General features: G+C 48.6%; 11 protein-coding genes across 11 annotated transcripts; 4 read left to right on the top strand and 7 right to left on the bottom strand.

The window, feature by feature from the left end:
* Positions 1-469: 469 nt before the first annotated feature.
* BABINDRAFT_163641 (alkene reductase) lies at positions 470-1,648 on the top strand (the record flags this gene model as incomplete). Its single annotated transcript, XM_019130023.1, has 1 exon — positions 470-1,648. The coding sequence occupies one exon, from the start codon at positions 473-475 to the stop codon at positions 1,607-1,609; it is 1,137 nt and encodes a 378-aa protein (XP_018982724.1). The 3' UTR covers positions 1,610-1,648.
* An 880-nt stretch (positions 1,649-2,528) lies between these two features.
* Positions 2,529-4,656, top strand: HSP90 (Hsp90 family chaperone). Its single transcript, XM_019131155.1, has one exon. The coding sequence runs from the start codon at positions 2,550-2,552 to the stop codon at positions 4,635-4,637; it is 2,088 nt and encodes a 695-aa protein (XP_018982723.1). The 5' UTR covers positions 2,529-2,549; the 3' UTR covers positions 4,638-4,656.
* A 408-nt stretch (positions 4,657-5,064) lies between these two features.
* On the top strand, positions 5,065-6,804 carry AGM1 (phosphoacetylglucosamine mutase). The gene has a single exon (XM_019130022.1). The coding sequence runs from the start codon at positions 5,140-5,142 to the stop codon at positions 6,649-6,651; it is 1,512 nt and encodes a 503-aa protein (XP_018982722.1). The 5' UTR covers positions 5,065-5,139; the 3' UTR covers positions 6,652-6,804.
* Positions 6,805-6,914: 110 nt separating this feature from the next.
* Positions 6,915-7,744, bottom strand: MCU1 (Mcu1p). Its single transcript, XM_019130021.1, has one exon. The coding sequence runs from the start codon at positions 7,716-7,718 to the stop codon at positions 6,987-6,989; it is 732 nt and encodes a 243-aa protein (XP_018982721.1). The 5' UTR covers positions 7,719-7,744; the 3' UTR covers positions 6,915-6,986.
* Positions 7,745-8,171: 427 nt separating this feature from the next.
* Positions 8,172-10,301, bottom strand: BABINDRAFT_163637 (signal recognition particle subunit). The gene has a single exon (XM_019130020.1). The coding sequence runs from the start codon at positions 10,159-10,161 to the stop codon at positions 8,500-8,502; it is 1,662 nt and encodes a 553-aa protein (XP_018982720.1). The 5' UTR covers positions 10,162-10,301; the 3' UTR covers positions 8,172-8,499.
* BABINDRAFT_100932 (uncharacterized protein) lies at positions 10,076-10,458 on the top strand. The gene has a single exon (XM_019126681.1). The coding sequence runs from the start codon at positions 10,171-10,173 to the stop codon at positions 10,363-10,365; it is 195 nt and encodes a 64-aa protein (XP_018982719.1). The 5' UTR covers positions 10,076-10,170; the 3' UTR covers positions 10,366-10,458.
* A 343-nt stretch (positions 10,459-10,801) lies between these two features.
* BABINDRAFT_15627 (uncharacterized protein) lies at positions 10,802-12,598 on the bottom strand. Its single transcript, XM_019127285.1, has one exon. The coding sequence runs from the start codon at positions 12,591-12,593 to the stop codon at positions 10,959-10,961; it is 1,635 nt and encodes a 544-aa protein (XP_018982718.1). The 5' UTR covers positions 12,594-12,598; the 3' UTR covers positions 10,802-10,958.
* A 259-nt stretch (positions 12,599-12,857) lies between these two features.
* On the bottom strand, positions 12,858-14,487 carry BABINDRAFT_163635 (uncharacterized protein). Its single transcript, XM_019130019.1, has one exon. The coding sequence runs from the start codon at positions 14,274-14,276 to the stop codon at positions 12,996-12,998; it is 1,281 nt and encodes a 426-aa protein (XP_018982717.1). The 5' UTR covers positions 14,277-14,487; the 3' UTR covers positions 12,858-12,995.
* A 570-nt stretch (positions 14,488-15,057) lies between these two features.
* BABINDRAFT_172907 (putative phosphomutase) lies at positions 15,058-16,032 on the bottom strand (the record flags this gene model as incomplete). Its single annotated transcript, XM_019130923.1, has 2 exons — positions 15,058-15,924; positions 15,967-16,032. The coding sequence occupies 2 exons, from the start codon at positions 16,030-16,032 to the stop codon at positions 15,058-15,060; spliced, it is 933 nt and encodes a 310-aa protein (XP_018982716.1).
* An 819-nt stretch (positions 16,033-16,851) lies between these two features.
* On the bottom strand, positions 16,852-17,211 carry ISA2 (Isa2p; the record flags this gene model as incomplete). The annotated part of the gene is made up of 1 exon (XM_019131370.1): positions 16,852-17,211. A coding segment is annotated over one exon (360 nt), but the record flags the coding sequence as incomplete, so codon positions are not given.
* Positions 17,212-17,820: 609 nt separating this feature from the next.
* On the bottom strand, positions 17,821-18,855 carry BABINDRAFT_169253 (uncharacterized protein; the record flags this gene model as incomplete). Its single annotated transcript, XM_019130644.1, has 1 exon — positions 17,821-18,855. One exon carries the CDS (start codon positions 18,853-18,855, stop codon positions 17,821-17,823), a length of 1,035 nt encoding a protein of 344 aa, XP_018982714.1.
* Positions 18,856-19,830: the final 975 nt, after the last annotated feature.

The raw sequence follows: 19,830 nt of genomic DNA, 5'->3' as shown, positions 1-19,830 counted from the left end.
ACTAGTTTGGAATTGGGGCTCTGACCCGTGTCGAATTGAAGGCAAGACTTTTGCTAAATATTCAGTAAGCTATTGAATAGTTGAGGTAAGGTTGGAGTCAGCTATGACGATGAATTTCAGAATAATGTGAATCTTGCATGAATTTAAAATACACATGAAATATCTAAACCCACGTCATTTATGCGGAGATGCGTTTTTCTCCGACTTCAAAGTTCTGACATTGTTTCTATTTTTCGCTTCCAACTTCAGTAACGGATGTTTTAGAGATTGTGCAGTTATGCCAAGCCAAATATGCACATATGGCAACATCCTAAGAATGTCTGATTACTAATTAACCCTTTAAATCTCAATAATCTCATTGCGAGTTTTATCCATTACTAAGCGTCAACATATACTATAAAAGCTCGAAATAATTTTCTTTAATCCAAATGTAGTTCAATAATCATTGACAACCATATCTGTCTCTCCCACAATGACTGTCCAACCTTTAGCTGACACCAACCTCTTCAAGCCGATCCAGGTGGGTCGCTACCAACTCCAGCACCGTGTTGTCTTGGCTCCATTGACCAGATACAGAAACGATACCGACCAAGCGCCTACTGAGCTTGCGGTTGAGTATTACAGCCAGAGATCTTCCAAGGCCGGGACCTTGTTAATCACAGAAGCTACATTCATCTCCGCTGCTGCCGGTGGCTATGACTTAGCTCCAGGTATATGGTCCGGGAAGCAAATCACCCAGTGGAACAGGGTGTTTAATAAGGTGCACGAAAACAAGTCCTTTATTTTTGTCCAGCTTTGGCACTTGGGCAGAGCTTCGAAACCTGATGCGTTGAAAGCCCGTGGCTTGCCATACGTTTCCTCTTCCGCCAATTACATCACGGATGAAGACAAACAACTTGCAAAAAAGGTTGGTAATGAACTCAGATCCTTGACTATTGACGAGATCAAGCAAACCGTCAAGAATTACGCACAAGCCGCCGCCAACGCCATCAAGGCTGGAGCTGACGGTGTGGAGATTCACGGTGCCAACGGCTATTTACCGGATCAGTTTATCCAGGCTGTCTCTAATAAGAGAGCTGATCAGTACGGTGGTAGTGTGGAAAATCGTGTCCGGTTTGTGTTGGAAATTGTGGATGCGGTTGTGGCCGAGGTCGGTGCCGACCGGACTGGTATTAGATTTTCACCGTGGGGTACGTTCGGGGGCATGGGTGGGGCCGAGTACAACCCAGAGGAACCGTTTGGGTACCTTTTGGAGCAACTTGAAAAGAGAGCGCAGGAAGGTAGAAGGTTGGCATACGTTCACTTACATGAGCCAAGAACCGGTGCCTTGTTTTCGGCCCATGAATCCGTTGCCGGTGACAATTCTTTTGCGTACAAGAAGTGGTCTGGTACGGTTATCAGAGCTGGTGCCTATCATACCGACTACAATATTACCAAGAAGGATGTCAACCAGAATGACCGAACCTTGGTTGCCTTTGGTAGAACCTTTATTGCCAACCCTGATTTGCCAGAAAGATTGGAAAAGGGGTGGGAGTTGAACAAATACAACAGAGACGATTTTTATGGTATTGGGGCAAAGGGCTACATCGACTATCCATTCCACAAGTAGCCCGATCTGAAGGCTTGCAAGTATACATTTATAGACTAAAATATTGATTTATCATACCTCCTCGGTGTATGGCGGAAGTTTTGTACTTCCCTATATAAGCGAAGCACGTAAGAATTGCAGGACCAGTCTTTTTTAGCTCCGCTTGACTTCCGGTTTGTAACTGACGCCAGGGAGCTTTTCAGTGCTCATCATAACTTATCTAACCCGTCAGGTATAAGCCAAAGCCTCTGCGAAGAGATGTGATACCTACAAATCGCCTACAACCCGGGCATTGCCATTTCCACGCAGTTCTGCCGGAGCCTGCAAATACCTCCACGACATTGTCAATGTTGTGGAGAGTGCCTATATACAGGAACCTATGCATCGGGAGCGAATTGTGAGCGCCAAGAACCCCTTTGAACCTTGCTAAACACACAAAGTCAAAGACGGAAAATCGAGGAAAAACAGATGGTGTGAAAGAAATTAAAGTTTGAAAAATGGCCTGGATGAAGTTAGTTTGAATCTATAAACTAGCTAGAATGGGGTTACATGCAGGATACAAGTCAGCGCTCTTCCTTACGTCAGGATATCCCCGGCTAAATGTGACGAGCATTAATCATTGCTACATCCTTCAGTCTGCTCCTAACTAGTCTCGTGTTTCTTGGACCCACTTGTTTTCTTTTTGCCGGACGAACCTTCTTTCTCTAAGCTGCAAAAACCCAAGTCGTTCCGCGTGGCCAGACCCCCACGTGATCGGATCGAATCGAAATTTCCAGAACCATTAAAATAATTACCCGGCTGTCCTGTACACACGCCTTTCCACATGGAAGCGCATGGAAATTTCCACCTGGGCCGGCCTCGTGGACGTCGCATCTTGCGGGCGTCTATATAAGCAAAGCATTCCTTTTACTTCCCCCCTTTTAGCTCGCTTTTCTTCCCCACTTTTAATTAATTACACACAATGTCTGACGTTAAGACCGAATCCTACGAATTTCAAGCTGAGATCACTCAGTTGATGTCCTTGATCATCAACACCGTGTACTCTAACAAGGAAATTTTCCTCCGTGAGTTGATCTCCAACGCCTCTGATGCCATCGACAAGATTAGATACGAGGCCCTTGCCGACCCGGCCAAGATGGAGTCCGAACCTGAATTGTTCATCAGAATCACCCCTAAGCCAGAGGAAAAGGTTTTGGAAATCAGAGATACCGGTATCGGTATGACCAAGTCAGACTTGGTCAACAACTTGGGGACTATCGCCAAGTCTGGTACCAAGGCCTTCATGGAGGCCTTGTCCGCTGGTGCCGACGTGTCCATGATTGGTCAGTTCGGTGTTGGTTTCTACTCCCTTTTTTTGGTTGCCGACCACGTCCAGGTCATCTCCAAGCACAACGACGACGAACAGTACATCTGGGAGTCCAACGCCGGTGGTAAGTTCACCGTCACTCTCGACGAAACCAACGAGAAGATTGGCCGTGGTACCGTCTTGCGTTTGTTCTTGAAGGAAGACCAGTTGGAATACCTTGAGGAAAAGAGAATCAAGGAGGTTGTCAAGCGTCACTCCGAGTTCGTTGCCTACCCAATCCAGTTGGTTGTGACCAAGGATGTTGAAAAGGAGGTTGACGTCGAGGAGGAGGCCTCCGACGATAAGGCTCCAAAGTTGGAGGAAGTCGACGATGAGACCGATGCCAAGAAGACCAAGACCGTCACCGAGCAGGTCACCGAAACCGAAGAGTTGAACAAGACCAAGCCTTTATGGACCAGAAACCCATCTGAGGTCACCCCAGATGAGTACAATGCTTTCTACAAGTCCATTTCTAACGACTGGGAAGACCCATTGGCCGTCAAGCACTTCTCCGTCGAAGGTCAGTTGGAATTCAAGGCCATTCTTTTCGTTCCAAAGAGAGCTCCATTCGACTTGTTTGAGTCCAAGAAGAAGAAGCAGAACATCAAGTTGTACGTTAGAAGAGTTTTCATCACCGACGAAGCTGAGGACTTGATCCCAGAATGGTTGTCTTTTGTCAGAGGTGTCGTCGACTCCGAGGACTTGCCGTTGAATTTGTCCCGTGAGTTGTTGCAACAGAACAAGATCTTGAAGGTCATCAAGAAGAACATTGTCAAGAAGTTGATTGAGACCTTTAACGAGATTGCCGAAGACCAGGAGCAGTTTGAAAAGTTCTACACCGCTTTCGGCAAGAACTTGAAGCTCGGTGTTCACGAGGACCAGCAGAACAGAGCCGCGTTGGCCAAGTTGTTGAGATACAACTCCACCAAGTCTGCTGAGGAACTCACCTCCTTGACCGACTACGTCACCAGAATGCCAGAGCACCAGAAGAACATCTACTACATCACCGGTGAGTCCTTGAAGGCTGTTGAAAAGTCGCCATTCTTGGACGCTTTGAAGGCCAAGAACTTTGAGGTTCTCTTCATGGTTGACCCAATTGACGAGTACGCCATGACCCAGTTAAAGGAGTTTGAAGACAAGAAGTTGGTCGACATCACCAAGGACTTTGAATTGGAAGAAACCGAAGAAGAAAAGACTGAGAGAGAGTTGGAAATCGCTGAATTCGAACCATTGACCAAGGCCTTGAAGGAGATCTTGGGTGAGCAGGTCGAAAAGGTTGTTGTCTCTCACAAGTTGGTCGACGCCCCAGCCGCCATCAGAACCGGCCAGTTTGGTTGGTCCGCCAACATGGAGAGAATCATGAAGGCCCAGGCCTTGAGAGACACCTCCATGTCCTCTTACATGTCTTCCAAGAAGACTTTCGAAATCTCTCCAAAGTCCTCTATCATCAAGGAGTTGAGAAAGAAGGTCGAAACCGACGGTGCCGAAGACAGAACCGTCAAGGACTTGACCAACTTGTTGTACGAGACCGCCTTGTTGACCTCCGGTTTCACCTTGGACGAGCCAAACTCCTTCGCTGCCAGAATTAACAGATTGATCTCTCTTGGGTTAAACATTGACGAGGAAGAGGTTGAGGAAGCTGCCAACGTCGAGGAGGTTACCGAAGACGCCGTTGCCGAATCTGCCATGGAAGAAGTTGATTAAGCGGCTTGCCCCTCTAATTCTGTATAATGCTAATTGAATTCTATTACGTATTTGTTGTGTAAAATATCAAGCGTAGGTTTGGATGTCTCTGGAGGCAACAGTTCTAGCCTGCTAGTTAGATAATTGCTATATATGGGATCGGCAGGCTTATTATAAGCCTTGACTGTGATCAGAGATCTCTATGCCCCCCCATATATCATAATAATTAACTAGGTTTATACTACAGAAATATATGATCAATACATCTGATATTTGATATTCTCGAAAATACATCAAAGTGCTCACAGCGCCTGGTTCTAAATATAGAAGTCGTGCCCCGCCCATCCATTCTATTCTGCAACATGATCGCACCCATCAGATCTATTTAACTCACCTCTTGTTTCTATCACCCCTCCTCCCTTCTCTTCCATCCCTCAATTCCTTCGCAATGTCCGATTACAGCTTGTTATCAAACCACCCAAAACCAGACTTTACCTTCACCTACGGGACGGCAGGGTTCAGAATGTTGGCATCGCGTCTCGATTATGTCGTCTACACCGTGGGCATTCTCGCCGCCTTGCGGAGCAAATACTTGAATGGTGCCTCTGTTGGGGTCATGATCACGGCATCGCATAACCCGCCGCCAGATAACGGGATCAAAATGGTCGATCCGACAGGCGACATGCTCGAGCAATCGTGGGAGAAGTACGCGACTGAATTGGCCAACGCGTCGCACACCGAGTTACCACAAACGGTTGCCGACTTGGTTAAGACCTTGTCAATCGATTTAAGCATCCCCGCATCTGTGGTTATTGCCAGAGACTCCAGAGACTCTGGCCCTGCGCTTCTCCAGTCCACAAAGGACGGGATCTCCGTCTTCAGCGGGGAGATTGCGGATTTCGGCTTACTAACCACCCCGCAGTTGCACTACTTGACCAGATGTTTCAATGACAAGGCGTTTGGGACCCCTACCGAGCAGGGTTATTTTGAAAAGGTTGCTGCGTCGTACCAGGCTATCTACCAGCTTTATGGCTTCACCTCCAAGCGCGCTATTACCATTGACGCCGCCAACGGTATTGGTGGCCCAAAGATCACGGACAGCTTGGCGTCGCTACTTGCGAATGAGATTGAGTTCACCGTTGTTAACAACGAGTTCACCACCCCGGAAGCGTTGAACTTTTCCTGCGGTGCCGACTTTGTCAAAACCGGTCAGAAGTTGCCTGCAAACGTCCAGCCATCGCCTAACACGTTGTACGCGTCTTTTGATGGAGATGCCGACCGTGTGGTGTGTTACTACGTCAACGGTATCGGCCAGTTCAGACTCTTGGACGGTGACAAGATCGCCACGTTGCTTGCCAAGTTTATGCAGGAAACCTTGGCCCAGACCTCGCTCGACATCACCATTGGAGTCGTGCAAACGGCCTACGCCAACGGCTCGTCTACTGACTACGCTACTCAGAAGTTAAGCTTGCCAATGGCGTGCACTGCCACCGGTGTCAAGCACTTGCACCATGCCGCGAAGGAGTTTGACATTGGTATCTACTTCGAAGCAAACGGCCACGGTACCGTGCTCTATAGCCCAGAGACTATCGAAAAGTTGACACTGTTCGCTTCCCAGAACGCAGAGGAGACTAAGCTTGTTCTGACATTGTTGCACTTGTCGGACTTGATCAACCAGACCGTGGGAGATGCCATTGGTGATTTACTCGCGATCGTAATTTTGTGTCAGATCATGGACAAGTCACCGGAGCAGTGGGACAACGAGTACACCGACTTGCCAAACGCATTGGACAAGTTGTTGGTTTCTGACAGGTCGTTGTTCACCACGACCGATGCCGAGAGAAAGTTGGTAACCCCGGCTGGGTTGCAGGGCAAAATTGAGGCGGTGTACACGAAGTATCCGCGCGGTAGAAGTTTCGTGCGTGCCTCTGGGACCGAAGACGCCGTGAGGGTGTATGTAGAGGCAGAGAAGGCCGGAGATGTGGCCTCTATTATGGAGGAGGTGAAGAAGGCTGTGCTTGAAGCGTCCAAGTAGGGTGAGTTCTGGCGAGGTCGAACTGGCAAGCTCGAGTTTGATATATAGAATGGTTTACATTGAGAAATACGTGTAAGTGAAGGGCAAAAGAACCTCCACCAATACGAGAAGTATTCCTGTTTGAATCGATCCTTTCTAATCAGCTGGCGTTTTCCTGGAGTATCCATGGTATTCTCAATAATTGAAATGTGTGTAGCTTCATAAGCGGTCCCCGTATGTTTACGAGTTCTATACAAAATTGAGGATTGGGTAATTCCCAACCTCACCCTTTCCGGCTACGAAAATATTTGACACATTATATACACATGGTTTAGGACTATATACACACCATTCCTCTACCAAAACTTCCATCTGGCCTTTTTTTCCGAGGGAGCCTCCTGGTACACCAGTTGCTCCAATTGTCTGATCTGGGCCTCGATGGCGTTCCCATCCATCTCACGCATTTTCTGCTCCTCAGCGGCCTGCAAGGTGGTTTGCGCCTGCAAGAAGTGCCCAGTAGTCGGTCTCTGCATCACATATTCGCTTTCTACCGCGAGGGAATTATCTAAATTAGTGGGTTTGGCACCTCTGGCAGCTTTAGAGCCCTCGCTGATCTTGCGCGGCGCCTCCAAGTCCTTCAATTGCTCTTCGGACAAGTACCCAAACATCTGCTGTCTGAAGCGTAACCCGGCTCTGTAGAAGTCACTGAACACATGCTCATACCCTCCGTCGTTCCATCTGGAAAAGAGCGACACGGTTAACCCAAAGAAACAGAGCCCGTACGCAGCGTACTTGATCCCGCGGTTGAAATTGTAGTATGTATTGATCCTTCTCAAGACTTTGTACTGTCCAGGATACAACTCCGAGCGCGGTCTTGGCGTGTAGTTCAACTTTTTCATCGTCTCGCGTACCTTTTTGTACTCGGACGCGTTTTGCGGTACCGACTGCCAGTTCACCTTCTTACCCGGTGTGGCAAACTCCGAGGGATACCCGCCCGGCGGTCTGACATCTGTGGGGTCGTATGGGTTGTATGGGGCCTTGGGTGGCACCCAACCTGGGGGATTTGGTCTTCTTTCAACTTCAACCATGGTGTGTATCGGGAGTAGGTTACGGTGATAGTAATTAAACTTGAACCTTTCATAGACTGCAGGAAAAATACCCCGGTGGAGACACGAAAAATGAAGTTACCAGGCGGGAAGAAGGCTTGACGCCTGTTAGTGGCAATTTCCAATACTTGTATACAGATATATTATAAGTTTATATTTTTAATCTATTGCCAATAGTTAAAACTTTAAGTTCTTTTAATAATAGAAGAATTTATACCCAGGAGAAGCTGCAACCTTGCACGTGGCTGTATGGGTTTGAGACCGTGGCCAGTGCTCACGCCGGAGCGCTTTGAAGTAGCAATTGATGCCTTGAAATCTCTAATTCTTATGAGTGAGCGCTATCGAATAATAGAAAACGAGAATTGAGAGATCTTATATATACTTTTGATTTTCATCAGACTGCCAGCCCTTGTCCTGACAGTTTACTGCAACCCGGTTTTGTACTTTAAGTGGCCATACAACCCATGGTACGCAACGAGGGTCTTCAGCTTGATTCCTTCCCTCTACTACGCCATAGACTAACGTTGAAATCATTTGTTCCTCTAGATATCTATTTTCTCACAGTGGTGCTCTATCCACAGAAGTGCAATTTACTTTTGGCATGAATCTAACGGAAACGCAATCTCTTCGAGACTAGATCCATACCGGCATGGAAATACGCATTTTAATCCATCCCCTAACACACAGTGCCTTCCCATTTCGTCCCCTCTCCTCTCGGTCTACACTCCTTTATTTACTCTTATTATTTCTATAATACAACGGCTCAGCCAAACATGCCAAACAAACCGCGCTTCTTATCTTCCTTAGCGCTACTCGATTTCTTGGACATGGCCGGGGCACCAGTCTGCTCGCGTGCGACGTAGTTGTACGCCATGTCATACAAAACCGGCTTGTAGGCCACCGGAACCACCAAGGAGGCACCGTTGAGCGGACCGATAGAAATGTGCTGCAAGATCTCTGCCGCAGAACCGCCTGGGTATTTGTTGATGTTATCCGCAATCAAGGCATTCTCGGAGGAACCTTGGGAGGCCAAGTCGGCCAATACATGGCTGGTAGACCGCAACTCCACTAAAGTCGTGCGCAACTCCGATCCGAGACGGACATTGGTCAACGGCTCCCAGAGATTGAGTGGGAAAGCGTGCGGAGTCAACAACAGAACACCCTCTTGGGCCAATAACAACGCCTGGGGGAACTCCTGGCCTTGGAAATACGAACGGGCCAAAATCTCCGCCTTATCCGCCTTGACATACGCCGAAATCGCCTGGAACGTGCCCTCCAATTCGTCATCGTTGTACACACCGGCCAACTCCAAGACCTCCCCGACGGTGGAGATGATGTTGTTGTAGACACTAATGATGTTTTTGTGGATAGCCACGGTCGCGGATGCGGAGTTGTCCGCCAGAAGACGCAGCTTTAACTCCACGCTGATGGCGTGGTCACGATACACACGGGTGCTTAAGACTTGGAAGGTGAAGTAAGCTTTTAAGATCTCAAACGTCTGGTCGTTCTCCTCAAACTGGTCACGTTGCGCCATGTGCGACTCGAGAACCTCGGTCCACGCGGTCAACGCCGGGTCGTACGATGCGAGGTCGTGCACGACGATACCCTGCGCGTGTGCACGTGCGTTTTGGATGAGGCGCGAGATCTCCGGCGAGTACAACTCCGCGACATACTTTCTCCAGCGGATCTCAGTCACGGTTCCCGCGGCGCGCGCAGATAATGATGCAACAAACGCAGGGTCCTCAGCCTCTATAAGCTCAATTGTTTGCTGTACCAATGGCGTAACGTTGTCGCGGAAGTGCGCGCGCGCGACGGTGTTCAAGTCGAGCGCGTCCTGCTTGCTGGCCGCCGCGAGCTTCAAGTACGGGTCGACGTGGTCCTCAATAATCGATTTGTACAAGAATTCCTCCGCGTTCTCGCGCGATGCGCGGCTCATCAAGTACTGCAATGCGACGCGTGCGACCGACAACGAGTGCACCGCCGTGGAGTGCATCTTGCGGTTCAACAGCAACGCCCCATGGACAACCGCTGTGTACGTGAGAAGGTCGATCTGGGGAAGTCCCGCCGCGCCGGTGAGCTCCGTCAACTGCTCCAACGTTTTGTACGCAACCTTCATCTTGGACGTGATGTTCGCGCGCGACTTGCGTGTGTACGCGTGTTCCAAGCGGATCTCGCTTGCGTGGATGAAGTTACGCTCCGCCGCCCAGAACAAGACATTTGCGTAGTTGCGGTTCTTCTGCACATCCTCCGCACTGATCCGCGCCACCTTCTGCTTGGTCTTGTAGTTTTTGGTGTCGCCGGTGTGAATCTTCAACTGCTTTCTGAGCTTTGCACCGTGGCGCTGCGCTTTTTTACGCTGCTGGTGGAACGTCTCCGTGGAGTCCCTTGACCCCAAAACGTTTAACGGGGATACAATCTCGGACATCTGTGAGGTATGTATAGGAGTGGCAGTGGTGGGTTTGGTCGTGTTCTTTTTATGTCGATGTTGGATTTTTGCGCTTATGTAAGCGAAGATATTTATGTGAGTTGCGTACGACCTGGTGATTGGGGGAAAGTCAAAGTACGGATTAATATATGGGGAACTGTGAATATTAATATTTCACCTAAAAGTCCATGGAGTAGGAGATAAATCCTGGTTTATGAACAATAATATAAATAGCTAGTACTAATATTACTTTACTTTTCCCCCGTCTTCTCTCTTGATTCTTTCCATTATCCGCCCTTTAGAATTGATATATATATTTCCTATCCATTTATATACTACATGTATACAATTATGACATGGCATAATTGGAAATATATTTATGCTTAAATAATATTCTAATACGAGGGAAAAAGCTCGTTAACCATACTGGTAACCTTTTATTGTCGCAAGGCTCAGATAGTCTTGGATGTATATAGAAACCAGTGGATAATGTGTCATCTGTGCGGTCAAAATCCTGAAGGTTTTAATATCATTTGGCAGACACTCTCGAAATCTTTGTGTTTAATTGGGACTGGTAAACAAAACTCTGCCCGATGTACATTAAACAATAATCTAGATATAGTTTATTCAGATATAGCATGGCTTATAATAAAATCCCCCCTGAAAGTGTCAGACCCCGTGAGCTATTTTATTTTTATTCGTGGCTACACTTCGTATGCACTGTCAACTTAATCAAAAACTCTGCTATTACGATCGAGTAGCCACTACCCCTCACCTCAATCAATTTATATACATGTCTACCACAATTGGAGTAAACTATCGTCCTCCTTGTCGTATGTTTCCGCATTTTTCTGGATTGTCCTCTCCTCGAGAGCCGTGCGCTTCGTGGCAGCTTGCACGCGCCGCTTGTCGTACACCTCCTGCAACGTTTTGGTCATATCCGCATCCAAAGCCCATTCCAGCACCAACTGGCGCGGCCCATCTATATCGCGGCTGTTCTTGTCGAATTGCAACTTCATAATAGACTTTAAGAACGATTCGTACATGTTCCGCGCGTTAATGGAGATGTACGCGTCGGTAGCTAAGCTCACACGCGTAGCACACTCCTGGTTCGCACGCACATGGGCGTGTATACGCGGCAACTCTGCGAGAAGGAGGTCGAGCTTGCGGCTCTGCTTCAACATGAGCATGCGTACGCGGAGGAGCTTCAAGTCGGGCTTGTTGTGATTCGCCTCAAATAACGCCCATAATGTCTCCATGGTGTTGAAGCGTCTTTCAAGTATGTGTTGTTGCTGCGCCAAGGGCAAGGCCTTAGTGCTAAAGGAGGTGGTGAGGGCTGCCCACGCGAAGAGCACTTTCCAGAAGTGGAGTGCCTCCTGAGTGGATAAGTCAATAGTGTAGTGCTTCTGGAACTCATTCACGTACTGCATCGCCATCTCGAACTCGTCGTTTTTTGCGAACGCGGACACCACTGCCGCAAGCGTGCTTGCAGAGGGGTAGCTGAGCGCGCGCGCATCCGTGACCAACAGCTTAGGCGCGCCAAAAATTGACTCACCCTCCTCTTCACTCAACCTGAATCCCCAGGTGTTATTGAGATACGTCTGCAAGCGCGCGATATCACCAGCGTTGCCGAAACTGTAGACAAACGCCTCATGGATGCGCGCGTTTGGCGCGAGGCCCAGCCGGTAGAACTCGGCCAAAAGTGTTGACGGCTGTGTTGTGACTTTGGGAAACGCAGCACCGCTAGAAAGGGTGAATTCAACCTTTTTTCCGCGGAACTTCCACAACTCAGGCATGGCGCTGCCCAACGCACGAATCTTCATGTCCCACACGTTCAATGAGAGCGGCACGTTGCGCTTGTGCGCGAGCGCCTCCATGGCCTTTAAGCCAACAGAAACCTTGTGCAACTTCATGTTGGCCATGTCCAAGCGTAAAAAGAGCTCCTGGTCCGCCATGCTAAGCGCGTAGACACTCTTAAAGTGGCCCTTGAGCACAAGGAGGTCCCGGTACAAGCGTCGGCACTGCTCACGGCGCACGAGATTGTCGTTCATGACGTCCTTCAAGCCCTTTGCGCGGTACGCGAGGCGCGCGCACTGCATCTGATACTCCGCGACCGCACCCACGAGGCGCGACACTTCATCACGTGTGAGGAGAGCCCGCAAGCCCGCCTTGTCGTCCGCGTAGAACTGGAACGCCTGCAAGAGGTCCACGGTCAAGGCCTCAAAGTCGTGGTTGTGCAAGTGCGAGAACAACGCCTCGTTTGCCGCGAGCGAGTCCGATCTGTGGAGCGGGATCGAAGTGTGCGCGGGGCAAGCGAGCGGAGCTGCCTGGTACCCTTCCCGGTAGAAGGAAAGGAGAGGGTCGCGCAGAGCCACAGTACTTAGGCAGCGTCTGACGGCAGTGCTCGTGCTTCTCACACAGGATCTGAGCATCGTGGATCAAATGTGGTGGAAAGAGATCTCGGCGATGGAGCTTGAATTTTTCAGAAGAGCTGAAGAATTAAACGTTCGCGCACAATCTCCTGCACCGTGGGGAAGATGAGATGTGCGTAAAAACGTTGAAGCATAAATAGTACAATTGGTATTAAATTAGTATCTGAAAAGGTTGCATGTGAGGATTTCTTCACCTAGAACTAAAATCTTAGTTTACCGTAGATGCTTCAGGCAGCGTTTCACTTACGCAAATAGCTTGGTACTGTAAAAAGCATTTCAGAAACCGACTTACCCCCTCAACTACAACCACGTTTGGGGTTTCTTGTCAGCTAACAGAATTTGATATTAGTCAATGTGTATAAGAAAATGTTATATCCTCTTGTAATATACCATAACCACCCACTACTCTCCATTCACGTTAATTATATCGTCCATACTCTTCTCGCCCAAGTATGCCAGACCCTGCATGGCGATCGTTTGGTTCTCCTCACTCGCAACCGCAGCCGCTACCGCGGCAGCCAAAGCGACTGCGGATGCCTCGTCGTGTGCACTCGTACTCGGATAGTATTCGTCGTCGGACAAGCCTTTCAGCTGCAACTGTGACTCGCGCTCAAACTCTGGATCCGTATCATTCCGATCCTCAGAGTTGTCATTCGCATACAACAACGTCTCTTGCCGCTTCGATTCCTCCTCAATCCAGATATCGCGCGACGCCAAGTCAAACAACGATAAGCCACCCAACGTGTCCTCCATACTGGCGCGGATCTCTTTAGTCCACGTGGTTTGCTGCTCGGCGTGCGCCAATGCGGACCACGACTCATATGCATAGTTAAGCTTGTGGAAGTATTCGGTGAGCAAATCGTTGTTGTTGCTGCCAGTGGCGGTTTTCGCAGTCGCGGCTGAGCCGTGGCCCGTAGGCGAGAGCAAGTTGGTCAAGTGCTTGAATGTGTCCAGGTTTGGCAATTCCGGCGGCCACTGGGACGGCGGGAGAAAGTACACGACAAAGCGCGCAAAAGTGGGGTTTATGCTAAACGTGGGGTTTCCCAACCTGTTCAAAAAGATTTTCTGCGAAATGTTCCGCGCCCGGTTCGACCGGTCCTTTAGCCGTCTTCGAACCCGGTTCCGCTCACGCACATCCTGCCGCGAATTGTACTCCTTTGTACGGAGTCGCCGTCTGTTCTGGATCTCCACCTTGTCGCCCCTACGTTTTACGTTTCCGCGCAACCGCTCAATCTCGTCCGCGGGGTGTAATCTGGTTCCTTTCTTGAGGTCCATATGGCGTCCGAGGGAGCCGGGATGGGAGAACGTTCGGCCGCAGAACGGACACATCTTTTTTGGGTCCACCCCCGGTGGGAGGTCTCGTGTGAGACCCATCACGGTCTCACCCTTGAGGTGTGGTTCGGCATTTTCCGATGGAGCGATTTTGGCGATTTTCGGTAAGCTGTGAAGCTCGGTGTAGCCGTAGTTCCCAGAGGTTTCGCCAATAGTGGGGTCGATTGCCACGTGGTATTCATCGTGGTGGTTGTTGAGTGAGTCGAGATCGACCGCCAAGGCAGAGTTGACCGCGTTCACAACGTTCTGGACATCGATGTTGGGGATGTTCTGGAAATAGTTGTTCATAGTGGACTGGTGCGAGTAGGTCGCCTGCGGTGAGGCAATCCCATTATCACGGTCTTCGTTCATTTATGAAGGGGGGGTATAGATTGGAACCTTGTACGAGAGGATGTTGAAAAATTCCGTTGGGGTACCACAAGTGCAATGTGACAAATCTTCCTAACTCCAACAACCGTCGGGTGTGTTATGCTTGGAAATAGTTGACAGCGGATGTGCAGGAGGCGAAAATTTGAGAGGGGTCATATAGATCACGTGATGGCCAGGTCGCTAGAGGACCAACAGTTTGATTGGTGGAGCCAAAACCTATTGGTGTAGAGCTTTCCATACTTTGACATAGCATGCCTTTTGTAAAGCTGACAACCTCTGACTCGAGATAAAATCCCTTGGATGCTTCTAGTTGTGAAGTGCCTTAGTACGCGGCTCCATGGGCGTTTACGCTGTTATGGCTTGATAAACCAGGATAGAATAGCTAGCAGTAACAAACAGGCGGACGCACCGATCGAAAATATTCAACCTATCCGTATGAGAGTAAAAAAGGACAATTGAGATGTAAAGGAAACAGCTGGAATGTCTGATGTTCTTTCTCACCACACAAAACGGCCAGAACAGCTGCGACTAGGGCACTTACTGAGTAGAACTATTTCTGAGCGAGCAATCTGAACAGATTAGCCAAAAAAAGATGTCAACGACCCGTAAATACCACTTTCGTAGAACCAATAGAGGGTAGCCCAAGTGTGCCAGCGTTCTTGGACAAGCGCTAATGCCTTATACAAATTGCACCGCAACCACTTTCATATTGTCTATCGCTATATTCTATACAATTTTAACAGTAAACAGAAATAATAAAAACCTAGAGAGAGCTCTCGTTCTTGGCCCTGGTCCCCTTGACAAGAATCGGCATCATGCCTCCGGTACAGATGGCAAACTTTCTATGTGCTAATGCCAACACAAAGGCCCTGATAGTTCCGGAGTGAGACGTCACACTGACGTAAGTATCCTGCTCTGTCTTGCCAAAGTCCTTTTCATACAAAAACTGCAAGAAACGGTTGATTCTTAAGCCATGCATATGCAATTTTTCTCTGTCGTCGCTGTACAACTCATCCTCCTCGGTAAACCCCTCTTCGATCTCAAACCCGTATCGGGTGAATCTCTCTTCTGTGACAGATCTCAAATTTCTTTTATCACACGTGTGACCACCGATGGTTTCTCTGATGTCTTCTTTAACAAACACTGGATGAGGGTCTTTGGATTCGGTGAGCGAAAGATCCAACCACGTGTACACGGCAGTCTGGCACGATCTGGTGAACGGAGACGAGTAGTACGCAACTGGTAAGGGAGCCCCCTTGGCCAACTGTTGCTTCCACCCACGGTTGTTTTCCTTGGCTTGGCTTTTGCCTAATTCGGTCAAAAGCGGATCAGGGCCCCAAACAATCTCTCCGTCGCCGTTGAGATGAGACCAGTAATCGTCCCAGGCCTTCATCCCATACTTTTCGACAGCAAAGTTGTGCCACCCCTGACCGTGTCTGGCCAAAAACAAAAGCTTGTAGACCTCAGTGTCGGGGGTAGAGGCGTTTAGGTTCGCAACTTCCGCTTGTAAGGCAGCCCAGGATGGCTTGGCCAAACCAAAGTCTTCGGCAAGCAAGTCGAAGTTTGTGTCGTCGGTGCTTTCGTCGTCTTGCTTGAAGAAGCCTGGGACACACTCAAACGTCCATTTTCTCTGGTCAGCTGGCAACTTCGCGAGGTGTTCTCTGTAGAGGACCTCCTCCTCCACGCCGCCTTTGTGCGCGTCGAATACGTCGACCGGGTTGTTGACAAGAAGGGACATTGTAACGGATGCGTAAGTGAGTGGAATGAGATGAACGTGCGAGAGAGATAGGATAGGTGCTGGGGGGTTACGTGGGCATTTTCAGTGACGTGAAAAAGTACATATCGCACCCCACTACGCGCGCCGAGATGATTCTCGAATTGGCCAGTTCGGCGAAACCACGCACATCAGGGGAACCATGTGACACGTGGGGGGTACAAATGAAGTTATGAGGGCTAAATCAAACGGAAAATTACACAACTGTATATTGCTTAAACGACTTAAACCAAGATATAGTTTAAAATACCAGTATACTAACCTAGCAGTCTTTGGCCAAGGAGCGTACACCGTACGTCTCCGCGTTCACCTTTGTAATGCTGGCGCCAGCCCTTATATATTAACGGTTAGTTTGTCCAGGTGAATATATCTAGAAAAATAGCCAGCTTAACAGATTACTATTATCCAACGGTGGTTAATTCTAGCCAAACCTATTTAAGCCAAGCTTGAATAGTCTAAGAATGACCCCAATCGCTGGAACTAACCAGATGATTCCTCGATTGCATTTTTAGTGGAACATGGCTATTCATGCAAGACATGATTCATGATCTGGATGCAGAGATTTGAATCTTTAAGATTAGGACCCTCCCCCCTCTAACTGAATAATGAGGTAATTTAACCACCATTGTCCCAAACGTGGTACTATTCTAACGCTCATTCCCTCTCAGGATATAAGTCTAAACTCCATCATTTAGTAATCCCACTTTTGGATGATCATTGAATTCATAAACGTGCGCTACGGCTATATACAAGTAGGTGTCACAACTCCTGGGTTGTCTAGTCCTGGATCTTGTCAAAGTCAAAATCAAAGGAGGAACCACAGCCACAGCTGCTGCTGATGTACCCGCCCAAGACCTTGAATTGACTGCCAATCAACTCCTTGGTGTAGTCAACCTTCGAGTCGCGCAAGATTTGTAACGAAGACTCATCGATAAGCACCTTCCCCTCGTCTCGGACCAACAACGAGTCTTCCGCCGTCTTTGTACTCAAGTCGGTCAACTTCAATTCATACTGGAACCCGTGACAGCCACCGGACTCCACGAGAATACGAAGACACGTGTCTGGGTTCTTGTCCTCTACCGCGATCTTGGCCAATCTTTCGGCCGCACGCTGGGTGATGCCCAACTTCAACTCTGTTTTTCCGGACGCAGAGTAGAACGGGGTTTCCTGAATTCTGGTCGAGTGGAAATCAGGGTCATTAGCGATTTCAGTAGCCTTATCGCTCAATTCCTGGTTGGATGGGGTGGTGACGTCGCCAACAGGCAAGGTGCTCGCGTAGCGCCGAGAGAAACAAGAACCAAGTGGTTGTTTCGCAAGGACAATTCTCGGAACTACCCGACCCCTGAAAAGAGAGGCAGAGTATGTGGAAATAAGCTTGGACGTTGATCTGACGGAGAGTCTGGACATCATAGAGCGAATGTATAAGTTTGCTCTAGAAGTTTGCTCTAGAAGTTTGCTCTAGAGGTGCTTATTTGGTTAAGGGGAGTGTAATTATGGTTGCACCGGATGTCTAAAATGGTCCAAGGGTGAATTTAATCTTGATAACAAACATCCAGCAGTAATAATGTTTTAGGACACCTTAAGGCTTTTGACTCCGCTTACTAATTTTCTCGGAAGCGCATCGGCTAAGAAGAATGGTGTAGACACGCCACACGCATATCAATTCCCGTATAGATGCCCTTTCGGAGGCAGTTTAATTCCAGCCTCTACACTCCCTTAGCACTGATGTAATTTATTACCCGCATAGACAGCCTAACCTTGGAGAACCCCTTCCAAGATAGCCCCCAAGACGCTCCATTCCAACTCATACTCGAGCCCAAAGAACTTAACCTTGCCGGATTGAAATATCATATAAATGTCGCTAAATCGGGCTTGGGAAATGCCGAGGCCGGAAGTTTGGATCAAACCATTCTCCAGCGGCTGCAACACCCCATCGGTGAAATTAATTGCGGTCTGTGCTTTTAGATGGCTGTAGATATTTGATGTGAACAGGGTCCTCACCTCGCCCGTGGAGGGATCCGGGCTATTTTGTATGAAATGCGCAAAGTCTTGAAGCGGAATATCAAGAGACATACTGGTTAACGAATCGTTACCTGTTAGTCCAGTCTCAGACTTGAACTTCTTTGTTGTATCGAACCCCATTTCCAAGCTTCCTAGCACGAAGGACGCGGAGCGTGTGACGGCCTCGCTCGAAGTTCCTGACACGCTTCTATCGGCAGCGACTCGTAGCGCGGACCGTACAGCATGATCGATGGTTTTGGAAATTAGCCCTGGCGAGATTGTAACCGGTTTGATGACAAAGCTGGCTTGGTAGGTGAGGTACTCTGAGACCAAGTAGTGGATTTTTGGCAGGGCTTTGGACATAATTAGCGCTTTATACACGGTAGACGTGCTTGGATCCCGGATAAATAGAATCTGTTGCGCTCGTGTTAACAACCCTCTGAAGCGGTCATCGAATCCGTCTCTTTTCCGGTCAAGGCGAATGGTCAACACTCCCACCTCAAGTAGGAAGCTGCCGCTACCTGTGGCTAGTTCCTTCTCTCTGACCTTATATGTGATCTGAAGGAACTGATAAACTTCCTCCCACGATAGACTATCGTCTGACCTCGACCGTTGTTCGCCAAGAAACAAAGAGGGTTGTGGAATGGGGGGGCTTGTGACCAAGAATTTCGCTACTGCAACAGCGATGGCCAGGAGCTCTGTAGGCTGGAAGTGGGCTTCAGACGTAGGAAAGTCCGAGCATTTGAAAAGCTTGAGTGTAGTTTGGCTGGGTAGATGAAAGGACATTGAGTGCGTGGAGGATACGCGGAGAGTGCTACAATTCTATGACAACCGCTATGTTGCGGCATGTTGCCAAAAAGTAAACAAACGGCTTATCTGTGTCGTTATGGACGTGTGTCGACCACTGGTACGGCTCAAGCACGACCCTGGGTTTTGACAGAGTCAGAAACGATGCCAGTCCAGAAACCGCGGATGTCTGTAAAACATACATGGATCACCGGTCTGGGTGTGTTTGAGGGTAAATAGCAACCGCGCCCTTACTTGCTATCCTGGGAATCGTCGAAGCTGAATCCCCGCGCAAATTTCTGACCGCAAATCAATTCTGAGAGTTCCAGTGTAATACAGAGTCACAGTACGTTTTCGGCTGTTGCCCGATAGGCTTGATCTTACAGGTTATCGCGATTAGGGTTTGCCTCTTAGATCAAGCTTATTAATCAAGGGATCATACTCCAATAATTCACTGTGCGACACATAACTTTAATTCACGCGTACAAAGATATCAGGCGGCTGTAAAATCGAGTCACTGTCTCACAGATGAATTGCTGACTCAACCCCTCGCTAAATTACCGGACTATTGGTGTCACCCCTAGTTTGTAACTTACCACGTGCGATCTCATCATACAGCGCGCTAAAAACCCTGCGTTGTCTTCGGGCCATCAACGCTTACAGTACATCGCGATTAGCGGGAGAACGTTCAACCTTTCGTACCGACCCATTACAGCTCAGAAGAGGAGCGGGGGAGGCTCACCAAATCCATAATTTATTCCATTGTGAAATTGTACGTGTTCCAACTTTGAAGGCCGTAAACGAATTTTTTAAAATTCAAGGTCATGGCTCCAATGACCTAAGTGGTTGGGCTCCAGTGTATTTGTAAGCAATTTTCAGAAAATGACCAGATAGAAGTTTAAAGCGGGTTAGAAGCCTACGAGAACATATTCAATAGAGTTGCCTATGACTCATGCAGGAGATTCGGTTCATGCC

This window comes from Babjeviella inositovora, assembly GCF_001661335.1.
Source record: "Babjeviella inositovora NRRL Y-12698 unplaced genomic scaffold BABINscaffold_16, whole genome shotgun sequence".
NCBI classification, from domain to species: Eukaryota; Fungi; Ascomycota; class Pichiomycetes; order Serinales; genus Babjeviella; species Babjeviella inositovora.
The sequence above is the reverse complement of the archived record's forward strand: the minus strand, read 5'-3'. Positions and strand labels throughout refer to the sequence as shown.